Here is a 14,565-nt window from a genome sequence, read left to right as displayed (position 1 = left end):
AGCAATCTCCCCGTCGTAGATTTTAGTGTTTTCACTGTTGGTTGAGAATATATATACACTGGTGTGTGTGTGTGTGTGTGTGTGTGTGTATAAAAATCATCTTAATCCTTTGTTTCTGTTTATTTCAAGGTGTAAAAAGATGGTTCCAGCTTCAAAGAGGTTCACTATACACAGATCCTCTAATGTTCTTACACTTTCTCTGAAACGTTTTGCAAATTTTACTGGTGGAAAAATTGCTAAGGTATGTAGATAATATTAATCACCTTTTTATGTTGTCTCTCTCAAGGCTTATGTGTCCGTGACTATCAGGGGTTATAAACGACCTAATTGAACAGCTTGTTACCTGATTTCCTAAGTTCTTCGAGCACTTAGCGGGGAAACAATGTCAGAGCATTGAGCTAGCGGTAGTTTGTCTGTGCGCTCGTGAGGGTAGCTTCTCTGTCCCTTAGCTGGTCAGATTGTCTGATGATAAAACTGGAAACTGTGAGCTGCGCTTGGGCTTCGTGGTCAAGGAAAGTGGGGAGATAGAGGGAGAGCTGGTGTTTGAAATCCAAAGGGGATGCCCCTGCTGGATCTCACAGTCTTTTGTCAGAGTTGATTTTCCTGTTTTTTCAGGTTTTCTGAGGGTAGCACACTGAATTTTCATGTTTTCTTTCCACTTTCTGAAGATCGGAAGTATCAGAAATCAGTAGCATGCAAGAGAGCTAAGGAAACCCTTCCCAAAGTAGTAAAACTGAGACCGGAGTCCGGAAGTCGCGTCCCACCGCGTCCCGTGGCCGATTCAGGGGGCTCACTTAATGCAGAGCCTTGTGTGCTTCCGGGACAGCAGGAGTACAGTGGGGGTGCACTGAGTACGTGTGGGCTCGGGCGGCTCCAGGCTGGTCGTGTCTGATCAGCGTGTTAGGTTTCTGCCGGAACATCTGAGGGTACAGAGCCCTTTGTGCGGGTCTCCACTGGGATATGCGGAACGATCTGGGCCTTCAGCGGTGACATTCCCTGATCCTCTTGCATTTCTGTTTAGGATGTGAAGTACCCTGAATACCTTGATATTCGACCATACATGTCTCAGCCGAACGGAGAACCGATCATCTATGTCCTGTACGCGGTGCTCGTGCACACCGGCTTTAACTGCCACGCCGGCCACTACTTCTGCTACATCAAAGTAAGCCGTGCGGGTCGTGCTGTGTTTGACGTGGCCCCTCAGGGAGCGCTGGTGCTCTTGGGGGGCAGGGAGGCACTTCTGCAGTGAAAATATGAAAGCCCCTTTTCCTTACATTTCTCTTTACTGGTGTCCCTCTTTGTCTAATTGTATCTCGTTTCTCTTTCGCAGGCTAGCAATGGCCTCTGGTATCAGATGAATGACTCCATCGTGTCCACCAGTGATATTAGATCGGTGCTCAGTCAACAAGCTTATGTTCTCTTTTATATCAGGTATCATCCGATTTTCACATTTTCTGTTATGTCATCTGTCTTCATCTCATCACTTATTTTTGGAACAGCAGCTAACTGGTGCCAGCAGAGCAAGGGAGGTAGTTTGTGGGTGTGGATTAGGGGTTGGACTTAGCTTCCGGCTCCTTGGCAAGTTGATGGTGGAGGAGAGCAGGCTGCTGCTGGCAGCGCACGGCGGGCGCCTGGGGGCCGGGGAGGCAGTGCGTGGAGGCCTCAGAAAGGGGCCTCTGAGGACCTGGGTGTGGTCACCTCTCAACCACGGAGCACAGGTCACTTCCTGGGCCAGGCCTGGGTCACCACCAGCTCGCTTCTGTCCTGTTGCTGCTGTGTACTCCCACTCGCTAATTCCATTTCTCAAAATGTGTGGTCTTAGAAAAAGTCTGATGTGTGCTCCAAGGTGTTCATTTATAGTAGCTGAAAATTAAGAACATCCTAAAATTTCCAATATTAGCAGAGTGAGCGTGTAAATTGTAGCATATCCATGTGTTGGACTATTATGCAGCTGTTAAACTGATTTTTATGATGCTTTTCTTTTTCCTAAATGATACGAGAAAGTGCTGTGTGTGTACATGGAGAAAAAGCAGCTTGAAATCTCTCACACTGGTATTGAAAAAACCAGTACAGGCCAAAGCCTGGAGGATAGTCCAGTAAACCTGAATAGTAGATGCCTTTCATGGGTGAGACGAGGCACGGTGCTAGTGTTTCTAACTTCTGGACACAGACTTCCTGTAACGGCATATACTTATAATGAGAAGAATATAAACAGAAAAGAAGAATTGCTTTCAGGTGGTGGCATCTCGGAGACACACAATCCAATTCCACTTGCACGATTACCTCCCCGTCAGAGCACCTGCCACTGACCTGGACTCGGAGGGGATCCCATGCGTAGCTCTGAGCACTGCGGCTTCCCGGTCTGTTCCCTGAGGGGCTACAAATGAATCTCTCCTAAGGACATGCCCTATGAAGCCCTAAGCACTGTCACTCTCTGTCCCAGGTCCCACGATGTGAAAAATGGAGGTGAAATCACTCATTCCACTCACAGTCCCGGCCAGTCCTCGCCCCGACCCGTGATCAGCCAGCGCGTTGTCAACAACAAACAGGCTGCGTCAGGGTTTATCGGACCACAGCTCCCCTCTCACATGATAAAGGTAACATTCCAGAGGTTGGATGTAATCTCTGTGGTAACTTGGGTATTGTTCGAAGCCTCCGGTTAACACTGCGGTAGCCGCCGTGTCCTCGTATGACTGAATTTCTTGTCAAAAAAGTTTATTCAAGCCATTAATTGTAAAATATTTCAAATATACAGAAGATCTCAGAGTGTGAGTGTAATGAACAAGAAGAAAGTCTGGGTGTAGGTATATCTAAATGCCAGAGATTTTATTTTGTTCTATTTATTTTCTTAACATTTTATTTATTTGAGAGACAGAACAAGCGAGAGAGAGAGAGAACGCACGAGCAGGGGCAGAGGCAGAGGGAGAAGCAGGCTCTCTGCTGAGCAGGGAGCCCAACACAGGACTCGATGCCAGGACCCCGCAATCATGACCTGAGGGGAGGGCAGATACTCAACCGACTGAGCCACCCAGGCGCCCCTAAACACCAGAGATTTTAGCTCTCGCTTTGGACTTCCGTTCAGAGTGGACTAAATATTTGTGGACTCTTGATGAATGCTAGAAATAGGAAAGTGACTCACAAAAAGCATAGTTTCAGTGTGTCCATGTAGCCTTTTCAGGAGTGTGGTGTCTCCTGTCTGCCATCCAGCGGGTCAGACGCACCCCCTGGTGGCCTCTCCAGAAGAATTGGTGGGATGCCTGGGTCATGTGACACACAGGTCTTCAGGAGGGAAGGCTGGACATCGGCTGGCCTAAGCAGTGCTTATGGACAACCTATCCGCGTGTGGAAGCACCCCGCCCCCGTACCATAGTGTTGTAACAGCCTTTCCGTTTGAGTGTGCTTTGTTTTGAATCAGCAGATGGTCTAGTCGTGTGCTGGTTTTTATGGACATTGGACAGTGTTTGGGTTCTAGCTGTAGTCACAAAGCAAATGCTTCTGGGAGCTGGGCAGGTAATGGGCTCCTGCACTGGGCTCTGCTTAATAGTGACATCAGGACTCTGGCCCGCTGGAGAGCACGTGCCCTGTCGGGGGTGGGGGGTGGCTGATACTGATTTTTTTCCGAGGTTTTTTGTTTTCCTTCCTGTGAAACCTTCCAGTGTTAAGATAGCAACTACTTCCAGTATTTAAGAAAACTCCGTGAAGGCCACGCAGAACCCCTCTTGAATGGGATCTCACCCACGGCCACTAGTTTGCCCCTCTAGGAGAGAGCAGCCTAGGTGGGGTCTGGGGCAGGACAGCTCATGAGTAGGATTCAGAGGGGACGTGGAGGGGGGACGGCGCCCAGAGCCTCTCTCTGTGACTGCCCATGCCACCCATTTCCCTGGCCCCTCGGCCAGTGGCCGTGCCTGCTCGCTGGCACTTCTGCCTGTACAGCAGCGGCTTCCAGGACACCCAGCCAGGAACACATACGGGACTCTGTGCCCAAAGGGGCCTGTTCATTTCTGTCAGATTGGAGCAGAAAGGATTTGGGTGGAGGTGGTTCTCAGACAGAAATAGTTGTTGATCACTTAACAGAAAACACAGACCCGGAGGTTTATGGTGGTCAGGAGTGGACAAGAGGAGGACGTGTTTCTAGGTGTGGGAAACTGGATATTCCAAAAAAGAAAAAGATGAGCAAAGTGGGAAGGGCCCCCAGCCAGAGTGGGTTCTCTGTGACCATTCCTGGGGCTCTCACCAGCTGGGGTCTTCTTTCTTCCAGAACCCACCTCACTTAAATGGGACCGGACCATTGAAAGAAGCACCAAGCAGTTCCATGTCAAGTCCTAGTGGAAATTCCAGTGTCAGCCGGGCTGGTTCTGTTAATGCTTCGACTTCTGTTCAGAACTGGTCCGTTAACAGGCCCTCGGTGATTCCAGAACATCCCAAGAAACAAAAAATCACGATCAGTATTCACAACAAGTTACCTGTTCGTCAAGGCCAGTCCCAGCCTAACCTTCACAGCGGTTCTTTGGAGAACCCCACCAAGCCTGTTCCCTCTTCTACCGTTACCAATTCTTCTGCAATACAGTCTACCTCGAGTGCACCTACGACAGCAGTTTCCAGTAAAGTCACAAAGCAGATGACCCCGAGCGAGTCCTGCTCTAAGCCCGTGATGAACGGCAAGTCCAAGCTGAGCCCCAGCGTCCTGGTGCCCTACGGCGCCGAGTCGTCCGAGGAGTCTGACGAGGAGGCGAAGGGCCTGGGCAAGGAGAACGGTCTCGGTACGATCGAGAGCTCGAACTCTTCTGTGCAGGATGCAGAAGATGACGAGTCCTCTCTGCTCGAGCTTCGAGAGCCTCTTGCTCTAAATGGTGCTGATAGTACAGATAGTGACCTGAAGGAAAACGGTCTGTCTTGTGACGGTGCCAGTTGCCAAGTCCCCCCTGCTCTACACTCAGAAAATCCCTTTTCTAAGGCCAACGGTCTGCCCGGGAAGGTGAGTGTGTTGGGGCGGCCCCGGCGGGTGGGCTCGGCTTTGGCTCTCACGGGCAGCCGTTCACAGCTGGAGACAGGAGGTGCCCGGCGGTAGCGAGAGTTGAAAGAGCTTTGTTTTTTGTTGTAGTTGATGCCTGCTCCTCTGCCGCCCCTCCCAGAAGACAAAATCTTAGAGACCTTCAAACTCAGCAGCAAGGTGAAAGGCTCGACAGAAGAAACCAGGTAAGACGATGACAGGAGAGGAGACCGCGCCTGCGCCGCGGCTTTAACCCTGCGCACGTCTCATCGTGAACCTTTTGAATCGTGGAATGATTCGATTCATGATCTAGAGAATTTGTTAAGTGTCTCTTAGGAAAGGAAAGAAAAAATTGGAAAAATTGTCTTTTTTTCCATGAAAACGATGTCCTTAAGCTAACACTTTGTTCTCCTGCCCAGCCGCATCTCTCTGGCTTAGGGACGCTACGGAACGTTTCCGAATCTGACACCTAGCCTTCCAGGGACAAACATGTGAGGGCTTCTTGATTCCATCAAGTTGCCAATATTTTGTTCTCCTTCTAGAATCCTGAAATTGCATTCATAGATAAGACAATCTGTCTCCACACTGAATGCTTTGTTTTGCTTTTTTAAATGGGTACGTTTCCTGAGTGTCCTGTAATGGGAGTGAAAGATGGGGTGTACCAGGCGGTGGCGTTTGGGTTTGCACACATCCAGCGGGCCCGCGCTCCTGCACGACACTCCGTGCGGGTTCGCTCTGAGCCTCGCCATGTGGGACGTGGCCTGGTGTCCGAAGCACAGTTCCACGCACACATTTCACCATCAGGGTGTGATATCCTCTTGGGGGGCAACTTTTGGTGACATTCTGGTCATCTCTGGTTTTGCACAGTAGTTGTGTTCCTAGAAAATGTCACGTCCATGAAAACTGCCAATGATCTCATAGCTGGGGTGTTCGCCCACGTGGGTGTCAGGGTGTGGGAAGTGGAATGCTTACTCCCTCCATGCCACTGCCTGCTTTGTCCCCCTGCCCGCTTGTGCTCGTGGGGCTCCCAGAATGCACCCCACATTTCAGAGCGGCCCCTGGCCGGGGGGCCGCCCTTCCTGAACAGTGGTCAGGAAGGTTTAATGATTAAAACGGAGTGGAGTCTGTATGGGAAGAGCACTCCTTTCCCGTTTACCTTCAGGAGGGGACCGTGCGAACCCTCAGGCACTTTGTAATGACTTTCCTTTTGTTCCTTTGCTAGTCTAGCTTAGTTTGTCCTCAGATGTCGTGTGCGTGAGGATTACCGTAGACGGTTGTATAAACAGAATCACGCATGTTTTGTAACCCAGTGGGTGTTGCTCTTACGTGCTGGCTCAAGACTCTCACGGCTGTGCTCGAGGCACCTTGTCTGTCCTGACCTCATCTGTGCCCTCTCCCCCAGGTATTTTCCCACTAGAGAGTGGGGCCCCTGGAGGGTTGCTATTGTTTGCTGGCAGCTTTCAGTAACCTCGAGCATTCCTCGAGAGCTCTGTAGCAGGCAGGGGCGGACAGAGGTCATGTCCTCCAGGAAGGTTTTCTGAACCCTCACTGGTTCCTCCAGTTCATAAGCTCCAAGGAGCTGTTGGCTCTGTTTGGAGACAGTGACTCGCCCTCGGAGGCTTGGGGGAAACACAGAGGAAAAGTTAGAGCCTCCGGTCGCCAATTTGACTTTTCTGGCTATTCAGTTGAACTATTCTGGTTATTAGAAGTATCTCTGAAAACAGAAGGAGCCTAGAACTGCAGGATTCTTGTAGTGGAAAAATGGGGTAGTAGATAAGCCTGATAGAGAATTTCATGTTTTTATTTAATGAGGGAAAGAGGACATTTGAAGTTTCCAAAAATGATAAGCCCAGCATTGGGCTCCAGCCAGATATGTTAAAGGCATAGATTATTTAGTAAAGGAATGTTGTGAAGTTTTTGTCCCTGTAAGCCAGAAAGCGCTCAAAGCCCGTGACTGATGTGTTGATTTCTTTGTTTTGATGGGGCTGCAGTGCGCCTGGAACAGAGGAAGGTCCTGCGGGGGACCCCGGCGCAGAGCTGGAGGCCGGCAGTCCCTCTCCCGAGTCCCATGAGAAGCTGGAGACCCTCACGAGCCTTAGCAGCAAGTTAAAGAAGGCTTTGCCCCCCTTAGACCCCAGCGTCAAATCTACCAAAGAAGAAGTCTCCGAAAACATTTTAGCAAAACCCGAGGAGTCTTTGCCCAGCGCCAACACTCTTTGCAACAGCACTAAAAATACCATGGGGGCCGATCCACTCCCCAAACTGTGTGGCCCCGGGGATTTAACGGATGACCAGAGCAGACCACCCCAGGCCGTATCGGGGGCGTTAACAGAGAGCCCACGGGCCTCGGCCGCAGTGGAGACTGCGGGGAGTTCCAGCCCAAGTCCCCCGGTACATTCCGAGGGTGCCTGCGAGCACGAGCTCTTGGTCTACATCAGTCGAGACACGTGCACGGACTTGGAGGACCCTCCTCGGGGCCCAGGCGCGGCTGCCGAGGACTCGCCCTCTCCTCCAGTAGACAAGATCCCGGAAAACCATTCAGAAGGGGGCCCCGAGCAAAGTAACGGGGAGAAATGTGAAGAAAATAAGGCTGGACAAAAAGTTCCAGATCATTCTCCAGTTAAGGAAAAAATCAGTATCCTCAGAAAAGTTGATCGAGGACATTATCGCAACCGAAGAGAGCGTTCCTCCAGCGGAGAACGCGCGCGGGAGAGCGGGAGCCAGCCCGCGGAACACTACCACCGAAAGCGGCACTCGTCCGTGCGGGAGCGGGCCGGGCAGGAGCGCTACAGGACGCAGCACTGCGACGGGGGCCAGCCCCACCCCTGTCCCAGCCAGAGGCTCAGCCCCGGCGAGCACCGCTCCCTGGGCAGGTACGGCCGCCACCACTCCCGCAGCAGAGGCGCGGCCGACCGGGAGTGGGGCAGGTACCACCACTCCGAAAGCGAGCACTCCTGGGGCCGGGAGAAGCACTACCCGGACAGACTGCGGTGGGACAAATGCAGGTATTACCACGACAGGTACGCCCCGTACGCGGCCAGGGAGGCGCGCGAGTGGAAGCCCTTCCACGGCCCCCGCGAGTACGCCAAGGCGGGCCCGTACGGCGGCCGGCCCTACAAGGACTACTACAGAGGCAGGAAGGGCTACGAGCCCGTCGCCAAGGGGAAGGACCGGCACCACTTCGGCAGCCCCCGGGCGGGCCCGCCCCACGCCCTCCTCCCGTACCCCGAGAAGTACCCCCATGAGAAAATTGCACTTGTAGCCGAAGACACCAATTGTAACCTCGCCGATCGGTTTCACGAACACGAGAATGCCAAGTCCCGGAAACGGAGGTACGACAGTGTGGAGAACAGCGACGGTCACGTCGAGAAGAAGGCCTGGAGGGGCTTCCAGAAGGATCCCTTGGAAGAGCCTAAAGTGAAGAAGCACAAAAAATCAAAGAAGAAAAAGAAATCCAAAGACAAACACCGAGGCCGAGATTCCAGGTGAGGGTGAGGCCGCCCGCGCGGCGGCGGGAGAGGCCCGGTTCCGGCTGCGTCCACGGGAACCCGGCCCGGCCCCACGCGCGGCGCTGGCTCCGGTGGTGGCGGCTGGATTCCCGTGGCCCGCTGCGGGGCGTGAGCTTCCTCCACGGTAGATTCCGGAGCCCCAGCTTCGTGCTGATGCTGTAGTTTACTTCACGGCATTGCAAAGTGCCTCTGGAACCTCCCTTTTCAAAATGACGATGCCGTTTTTGGTCCGAGCTCTAGGATCCGTGGGAGTAAGTGTGCCACGGTCTGCCCCAGGAACTTGGGGGCCTTGGACCGCGCCACTGGTGTGCATACTCTCACTCGTCAGATGTAGTTATGTTGTCATGCCTGTTTGTGTTTTCTTGCACCTCAGGGACCGCCAGGCAGGCAGGCACAGGGAGGCCACCGTCCCTCTGCTGTTGGCTGGCCCGACAACAGCACAGGTCCGAGACGGCCACTCATTGCCTCGGCCTTGTCTGTTTTCTGGCTCCGTTTCCCAGTTTGAAATCTAGTGGGGAAGTTTGTTTTTGTATTTCTAAAAAGCTAAATTGGGTGGAGATCGATGGTCTTGAAAATGACTTTTCCATGACGAGATGTATGATATCTGACGTCTCTTGAGATGGAAACCCTGGGGAGAGGTTACCAAGAGCCGTAGGGACACAGACACGGTTACCCGAGGGAAACCCTCCTTCCCTTCCGTGTGCCTGAGTCTCCTGGCGAAAGCATTTGGTCCCTCGGCCACTCGTTTTGGGGAAAGGTAGCGAGATCCTTCCTCTGGGCTTGTGGCCGTCGCCCCCCGAGCGGCGCTCAGGGAGTGGTGGGTGGGGTCCACGTGGGGGACCTCCTCCCCTGGACCCAGACGCTCCGCACGGTGCGCAGAGCCTCGCATCTGTACTTAGATGGGACCCTCAGCGCTGCGTGCGTGCCGAGTGTCTGCGTGGTGGGGCTGAAAGCCGAGGACGGGGCCTCTCAGAGGCGAGTTGGGTTTTTTGGTGGTTTGAGTTCTGGCTTATTCCTCCGCAGGCATCAGCAGGATTCCGATCTTTCAGTAGCATGCTCTGATGCTGACCTCCACAGACACAAAAAAAAGAAAAAGAAAAAGAAGAGGCACTCCAGGAAATCCGAGGACTTTGCTAAGGACTCAGAACCGCACCTACCCAAGGCCGCCAGCCGTGAGACTGTTGACCGTTTCCGGAGAACGGACGGCGCCTTCCCCCTCACCGATGGCCTGCCTCTGGAAGGTGTTGGGCCCTTCCGTGAGAAGAGAAAACACTTAAGGATGGGAAGCAGGGATGACAGGTGTCCTCTGTCTGAGTGTGGCCAGGGTAAGAGGGGATACTTGGAATTAAGAGTATAGCAACGATTTCTTGTTAACACAGGGGAATGGCGTAAAAGGGTGTGCGCTCCAGCGGGAGCCGTGTGCCCCGGCTGCTGCACCCTGGCTCCCCCTCGGAGCGCGGGGCTCAGCTGCACGGTGTGGAGCTGCGGGACTGACCCCTTAGTGTGTGTGGGAAGCCTCGGTGACACAGGACTGGGCTCAGCGGAGCCACTGTAGCCAGACCTCTGTAGTCTGGGGCTGTGCGTGTATGTGTGTCTCATGAAGGACCAGGGCTTTTGTTCTTTTTTTTTTTTTTTAAAGATTTTATTTATTTATTTGACAGACAGCCAGCGAGAGAGGGAACACAGCAGGGGGAGTGTGAGAGGAAGAAGCAGACTCCTAGCGGAGGAGCCTGATGTGGGGCTCGATCCCAGAACGCTGGGATCACGCCCTGAGCCGAAGGCAGACGCTTAACGACTGCGCCACCCAGGCGCCCCCAGGGCTTTTGTTCTTAAGCCATTTCTGCCAGAAATGTTTTCACCGTGTGTTCTTTCCCTCCTGAGTCTTTAAACCTCTAGCATTCGGAGTATAACCTGAAACTCAGCTTGCGGCACGTCAGCTGTTGGCCCCTGGCAGAGCCGAGGCCTTGCGGGCGCCTGTGTTGTGGGGCCCTGGCTCTTGCTGAGCGAATCCCTCTAGGCTTTGGACGGGAGGGGGGGGGCGGGGCGGCTTGGATTCCTACCCACTTTGCACCGCTATCTTCCGATGTGCTTTCATAGCCCTTTCTGCTCGGACTGCACTTACAGCAGCCCCTCTCGGCGTTCTGCTTCATGTCGGTGACCCGGACCGTGGGCCTGGGAGGGGCAGAGGGCTTGTCAGCTGTGCTGCGTGGGGCCTGCCGGTGAAGAAGGGCTTTATGGGTTTTAAATGGCTGGCGAAGTCCAAAGGAGATGTCATTGCACGTGCGACGCAGCCGTGTCCGGAATGTGCTCAGGGCGAGCCCAGCCTGCTTGGTTCCACGGCGCCGCGCTGCCCTGGCGAGTCTTGCCAAGAGCCCAGCCGGCCCCAGAGTGGAACGTGGTTGTCCTCTGGCCTTTTGCACGAGAAGCTCGCCCAGCCCTGCCCCAACGCCTGAGGTGCGCTTTTATGACTCTGATGAGGCTTCTGGGTTGTCCAGAGGCCCTTTGGTTCTTGACTGTGTTGTGAACTTGGGTGAGATGTTGTGCGTTTTGGGGGCAGACCAGTCTGTCCAGTGGCCGCTGTCGGTGTGGCTGTGGACGGAGGAGGGACAGACGGGCCCTGAGTGTTGGCATTAGAGAAGCAGACACTGAGAGGGAGGCACTGTCCCAGCGGGAGGGGCCGTGCAGCGTGCCGAGCCGTGGGGGGCCTGGGTGGCACGGGGCAGAGGAGAAGAGTGGCCGTGGCTGGCAAGTGACGCTGAGCTGTTGTCTGCTCTGGGTGTTTTAGAGAGATTAATTATGTGAATCTTCAGATTGGTTTCCCCTGAGCATTTTGGTGGTTTGGGGAAGGGGTTGGCTTGGTGAGGATCCAGTCCCTTCTACCTCTGCTTGGTGCTTGGGAGGAAGTAGTAGGCGGCCCCTGAGGGGATTCTGCTTTGTTGCCAGAATCTTCCCCACCCGGCCGCAGGTCTTGGAAGGACCACACTCCGAGGCCGCCGGCGCACAGTGGAGGGCAGCTTCCCCACAGAGATGGCTCTGGAGGGAAAGCAGGCTGAGTGTGAACCTCGGTAGTTGGCATCTGGGGGCCCAGGCACGTGTCTCTAGGGGCTGCGGTCAGGCTTTGTGTCGCGTGGTGGCCGTTTCTGTCCTATCCGGTTGCACCCGATGGCCGGTGTGCCGCCGGCGCTTCCGAGGAGAGCAGACAGGAACCCGTGTGCCTGTCCCCTCCTGTCCTGAAGGACAGGGACCACCTGCTTGGGCTTGCATGCCAAGCATCTCAGTCTTCTGGATGCGGATGCTGTAGCCCTTTGCCTGCCTGCCACGTGTCCCCTATTGCTGAGACCTTGACTGGTCACCTCTCAGACGCCTGTCCTCCGACGGCATGAAACTCTCACTTCCGTTTCTTTGGCCTGAGCTCTGTTCTGTCCTGCTGTTAAAATGCCGAGCGGTCTCATGGGCTGAGAGCGAAGCATCCCCGCGGGTACGGCTTTCGCTGCTTCGCAGGCATTGTATCAAGTTTTGTTTTCAGTAAGACACGTGGAGGGAGAGCCACGTGGCAGGGTCCCCTGGCTCATCCTTTGCGGTCGGATTTCAGGCAGCGAGCCCCCAGCCGAGAACGGGTTCTAAGTGTAATCGCTCAATGTACACGCACAGCACAGGCACAAAAAATTCTGCAAAACCATCATTAAAATCTCTTTCCTGATTCTTTGCTTTCTAGGTGATTGAAAACTTGGCCTCAAAACAAAAAATTCACTAGTTATGGTAAGCAGTTTTCCTCTGTATGTTTCATACTTGTTTGTAGACGCACCGAGGGGCACAGATGGAGTTTGGGGCCTCGGGGAGACAGGCGGTGCTGCGGGGAGCAGGTGCAGGGGGCTCCCCGCGAGGGTGGCTGACTCCTCTGACCCCCAGGTCAAGCGCTGGAGCTGTGCTCAGACCCCTGTCCTCGGTTCTGGCTCGGGGACGTGGTGTCCCTTCCTTCGGGCGGCGCCCCCCTGCTCCCCCCCTGCTCCCCTTCTTGTGAGAAAGTGAGGGAAAGCTGAGGGCGCCAGGGCCAGGGCGGACTCGGAAGGAGAAGCCCCTTCCTCCACCCAGACCTAGCCACCTGGCCCAGGAGCGGAGCCCCGGCGGCCCCGTTCCCACACACCGCCACGGGTCCCCGCGCCGGGGAAACGGGCTTGTGTGCCCCACGCCTGACGTCCCGGCCAGGAGCACTGAGTCCACGTGCAGACCTGGAGATCACCCCGATTTCCGACACAAGGACTCGGCACGATTGGAATGAGGTGCGGGTACCTGTGACATGCCAGCTGTGGCGGTGTCCGGTGACTACTGGAATTGGATCCGGTGGCCCCGGGAGCTAGTCCTTCATGCTTGTGGCCCGCATTTGCTGAGGTAGACAGGGCAGTGTGCCATCTTGCTCCTGAAGGGACTTGTGTCCGGTGTGGGACGTGTAGGCAGCAGGGGGGATTTGACACGGATTTCCCCGAATTGTCTACGGAAGATTAACGTGCAGCTAACTAACCTGCTTTCTCGAAGTGTCTTAAGGAAGAGACCTAAGCCTAAGTAAGGAATTAGACTCAGACTCTCTAGCGAAAGGGAATTGAAGGATTGAGCCGATTAGCGGCGGCCGGGGCTGCGAGGGCGGCCCGCGCCCAGCAGGTGGCTCCCTCCGCACGGCCGCCGGGCAGCCCCTTCCTTCCCGGCCCTTCCGGAAGGCCGAGTGCCCGGCTTAAGGAAGAAGAGCTTCCCCCAAAGACCTGGCGGAACTGTGCTGAGAGGAAGCGCACGAATGAGTTGGCGGTGTTAGGGACGGCCAGGCCCTGCCTGGGGCCCCCCAGCCCCGCGGCCCCCGCGCTCCTGCCTCGGGAGGTACTAACGCCTGCTGCTTGCTGCCTCTTGTCTTTCAGATTCAACGTGTTCAACAGAAGCCATCCCCAACCCAGCTTAAATTATAAATATAGAAAATAACTCTGTTCAAATCTGCGTGGTGCTTCTTTAGTAAATACTGTACAGATTTTACCATGGAGAACTTTTTTTTAGTTTTTACCTTTTCTTAATTACCCTTATTCCAAATGGACGAACACTTTCTACAACTGCTGACCATTGTAAAACACCGTGTATATAAATCCCACGGACAGTGACGCCCTGGACTGGAACATCTCAAATGCTGCTTAATCAGACTCAGGTGGACCGCTCGCATTCCATGGAAAGCTCCTCCAAGTTAGACATCCGGTGCAAGACCAGCCGGGAAGCCATGGAATTATTAAAAGTACAAACTGACAGTGTGTATATTTAATTTAAAGACTTATTTAAAGATTCACGAGCTCTCAACTAGAGAGAAGTCTGTTTTCTGTAATGTCTGATACTAGAAACTAATTTGCTTCATACTTTAGTTGTATTCAAGATTTGAAAATGTATTTTATAGACAAGTTCTGTTTTTGAACTTTGTGGAACTATTCCAATCAATTTACCAGTTATGATGAGTATTTACATTATGAATGTATAATCCAAACATTATTTGTAAAGCCTACAGTATGTTTTTATTACTTAACACTTTTTTATACAGTGTCTCTTGTCTTGACTATGATATTGGAGTCTGAGTTGTCAGCTTGGTCCCTTAAAGTTTCTAGTTACAGACAAAATCATACTGTGATTTTATTTTTAATATGGATATGCTATCAAACTGTGATACACTTATAATTCACTGGTCCTGCATCAGGAGATGGAGTGGGGAAAACTGTATTTAATACAGTTTGTATCTGAATAATCTGTATGGTTTATACAGTTTGTGTTGTTCAGAGATGTCTAAAGTTTGATCTTTGTTTTTTTAAAGATTAAAAAAGCACTTGCCCCACTGTAAATATACAGCATGTAAAATTTATATAGTATATAAATGGCAGCAAATTAAACATTTCGTGTCTTATTCTTTATTTACTGCTGTTTCCCCCTTTGCTTACCAGACCCTTCTTCCTGCTGCCCTCGCTGTCTCAGAACCCTCTGACGCCCACGCCACAGCCTCCCTGGGGCCTGGAGGTCGAGCCTGGGAGCCAGTTCCTGGACCCCACAATC

The 14,565-nt window shown here is 53.4% G+C and overlaps 1 protein-coding gene across 3 annotated transcripts in view; it reads left to right on the top strand.

Annotated features, from left to right (window-relative positions):
- Positions 1 to 14,408, top strand: part of USP42 (ubiquitin specific peptidase 42) — a 47,515-nt gene extending 33,107 nt beyond the window's left edge. The window contains exons 9-18 of one of the 3 annotated variants that reach the window (XM_045813301.2): positions 130 to 241; positions 1,022 to 1,162; positions 1,331 to 1,431; positions 2,444 to 2,597; positions 4,259 to 4,975; positions 5,102 to 5,196; positions 6,982 to 8,475; positions 9,523 to 9,824; positions 12,215 to 12,258; positions 13,404 to 14,408. In XM_045813301.2, the coding sequence (XP_045669257.1) occupies positions 130 to 241; positions 1,022 to 1,162; positions 1,331 to 1,431; positions 2,444 to 2,597; positions 4,259 to 4,975; positions 5,102 to 5,196; positions 6,982 to 8,475; positions 9,523 to 9,824; positions 12,215 to 12,222 (3,124 nt within the window). In that variant the 3' untranslated portion in view covers positions 12,223 to 12,258; positions 13,404 to 14,408. Of the gene's footprint in view, positions 1 to 129; positions 242 to 1,021; positions 1,163 to 1,330; positions 1,432 to 2,443; positions 2,598 to 4,258; positions 4,976 to 5,101; positions 5,197 to 6,981; positions 8,476 to 9,522; positions 12,259 to 13,403 lie in introns of all 3 variants that reach the window. The other 2 variants (XR_015726691.1, XM_087867109.1) reach the window with 2 other exon arrangements.
- The last annotated feature ends 157 nt before the right edge of the window (positions 14,409 to 14,565 follow it).

The sequence above is a fragment of the Ursus americanus genome, chromosome 2 (assembly GCF_024610735.1).
Source record: "Ursus americanus isolate L20-20 chromosome 2, mUrsAme1.1.p, whole genome shotgun sequence".
NCBI classification, from domain to species: domain Eukaryota; kingdom Metazoa; phylum Chordata; class Mammalia; order Carnivora; family Ursidae; genus Ursus; species Ursus americanus.
The sequence above is the reverse complement of the archived record's forward strand: the minus strand, read 5'-3'. Positions and strand labels throughout refer to the sequence as shown.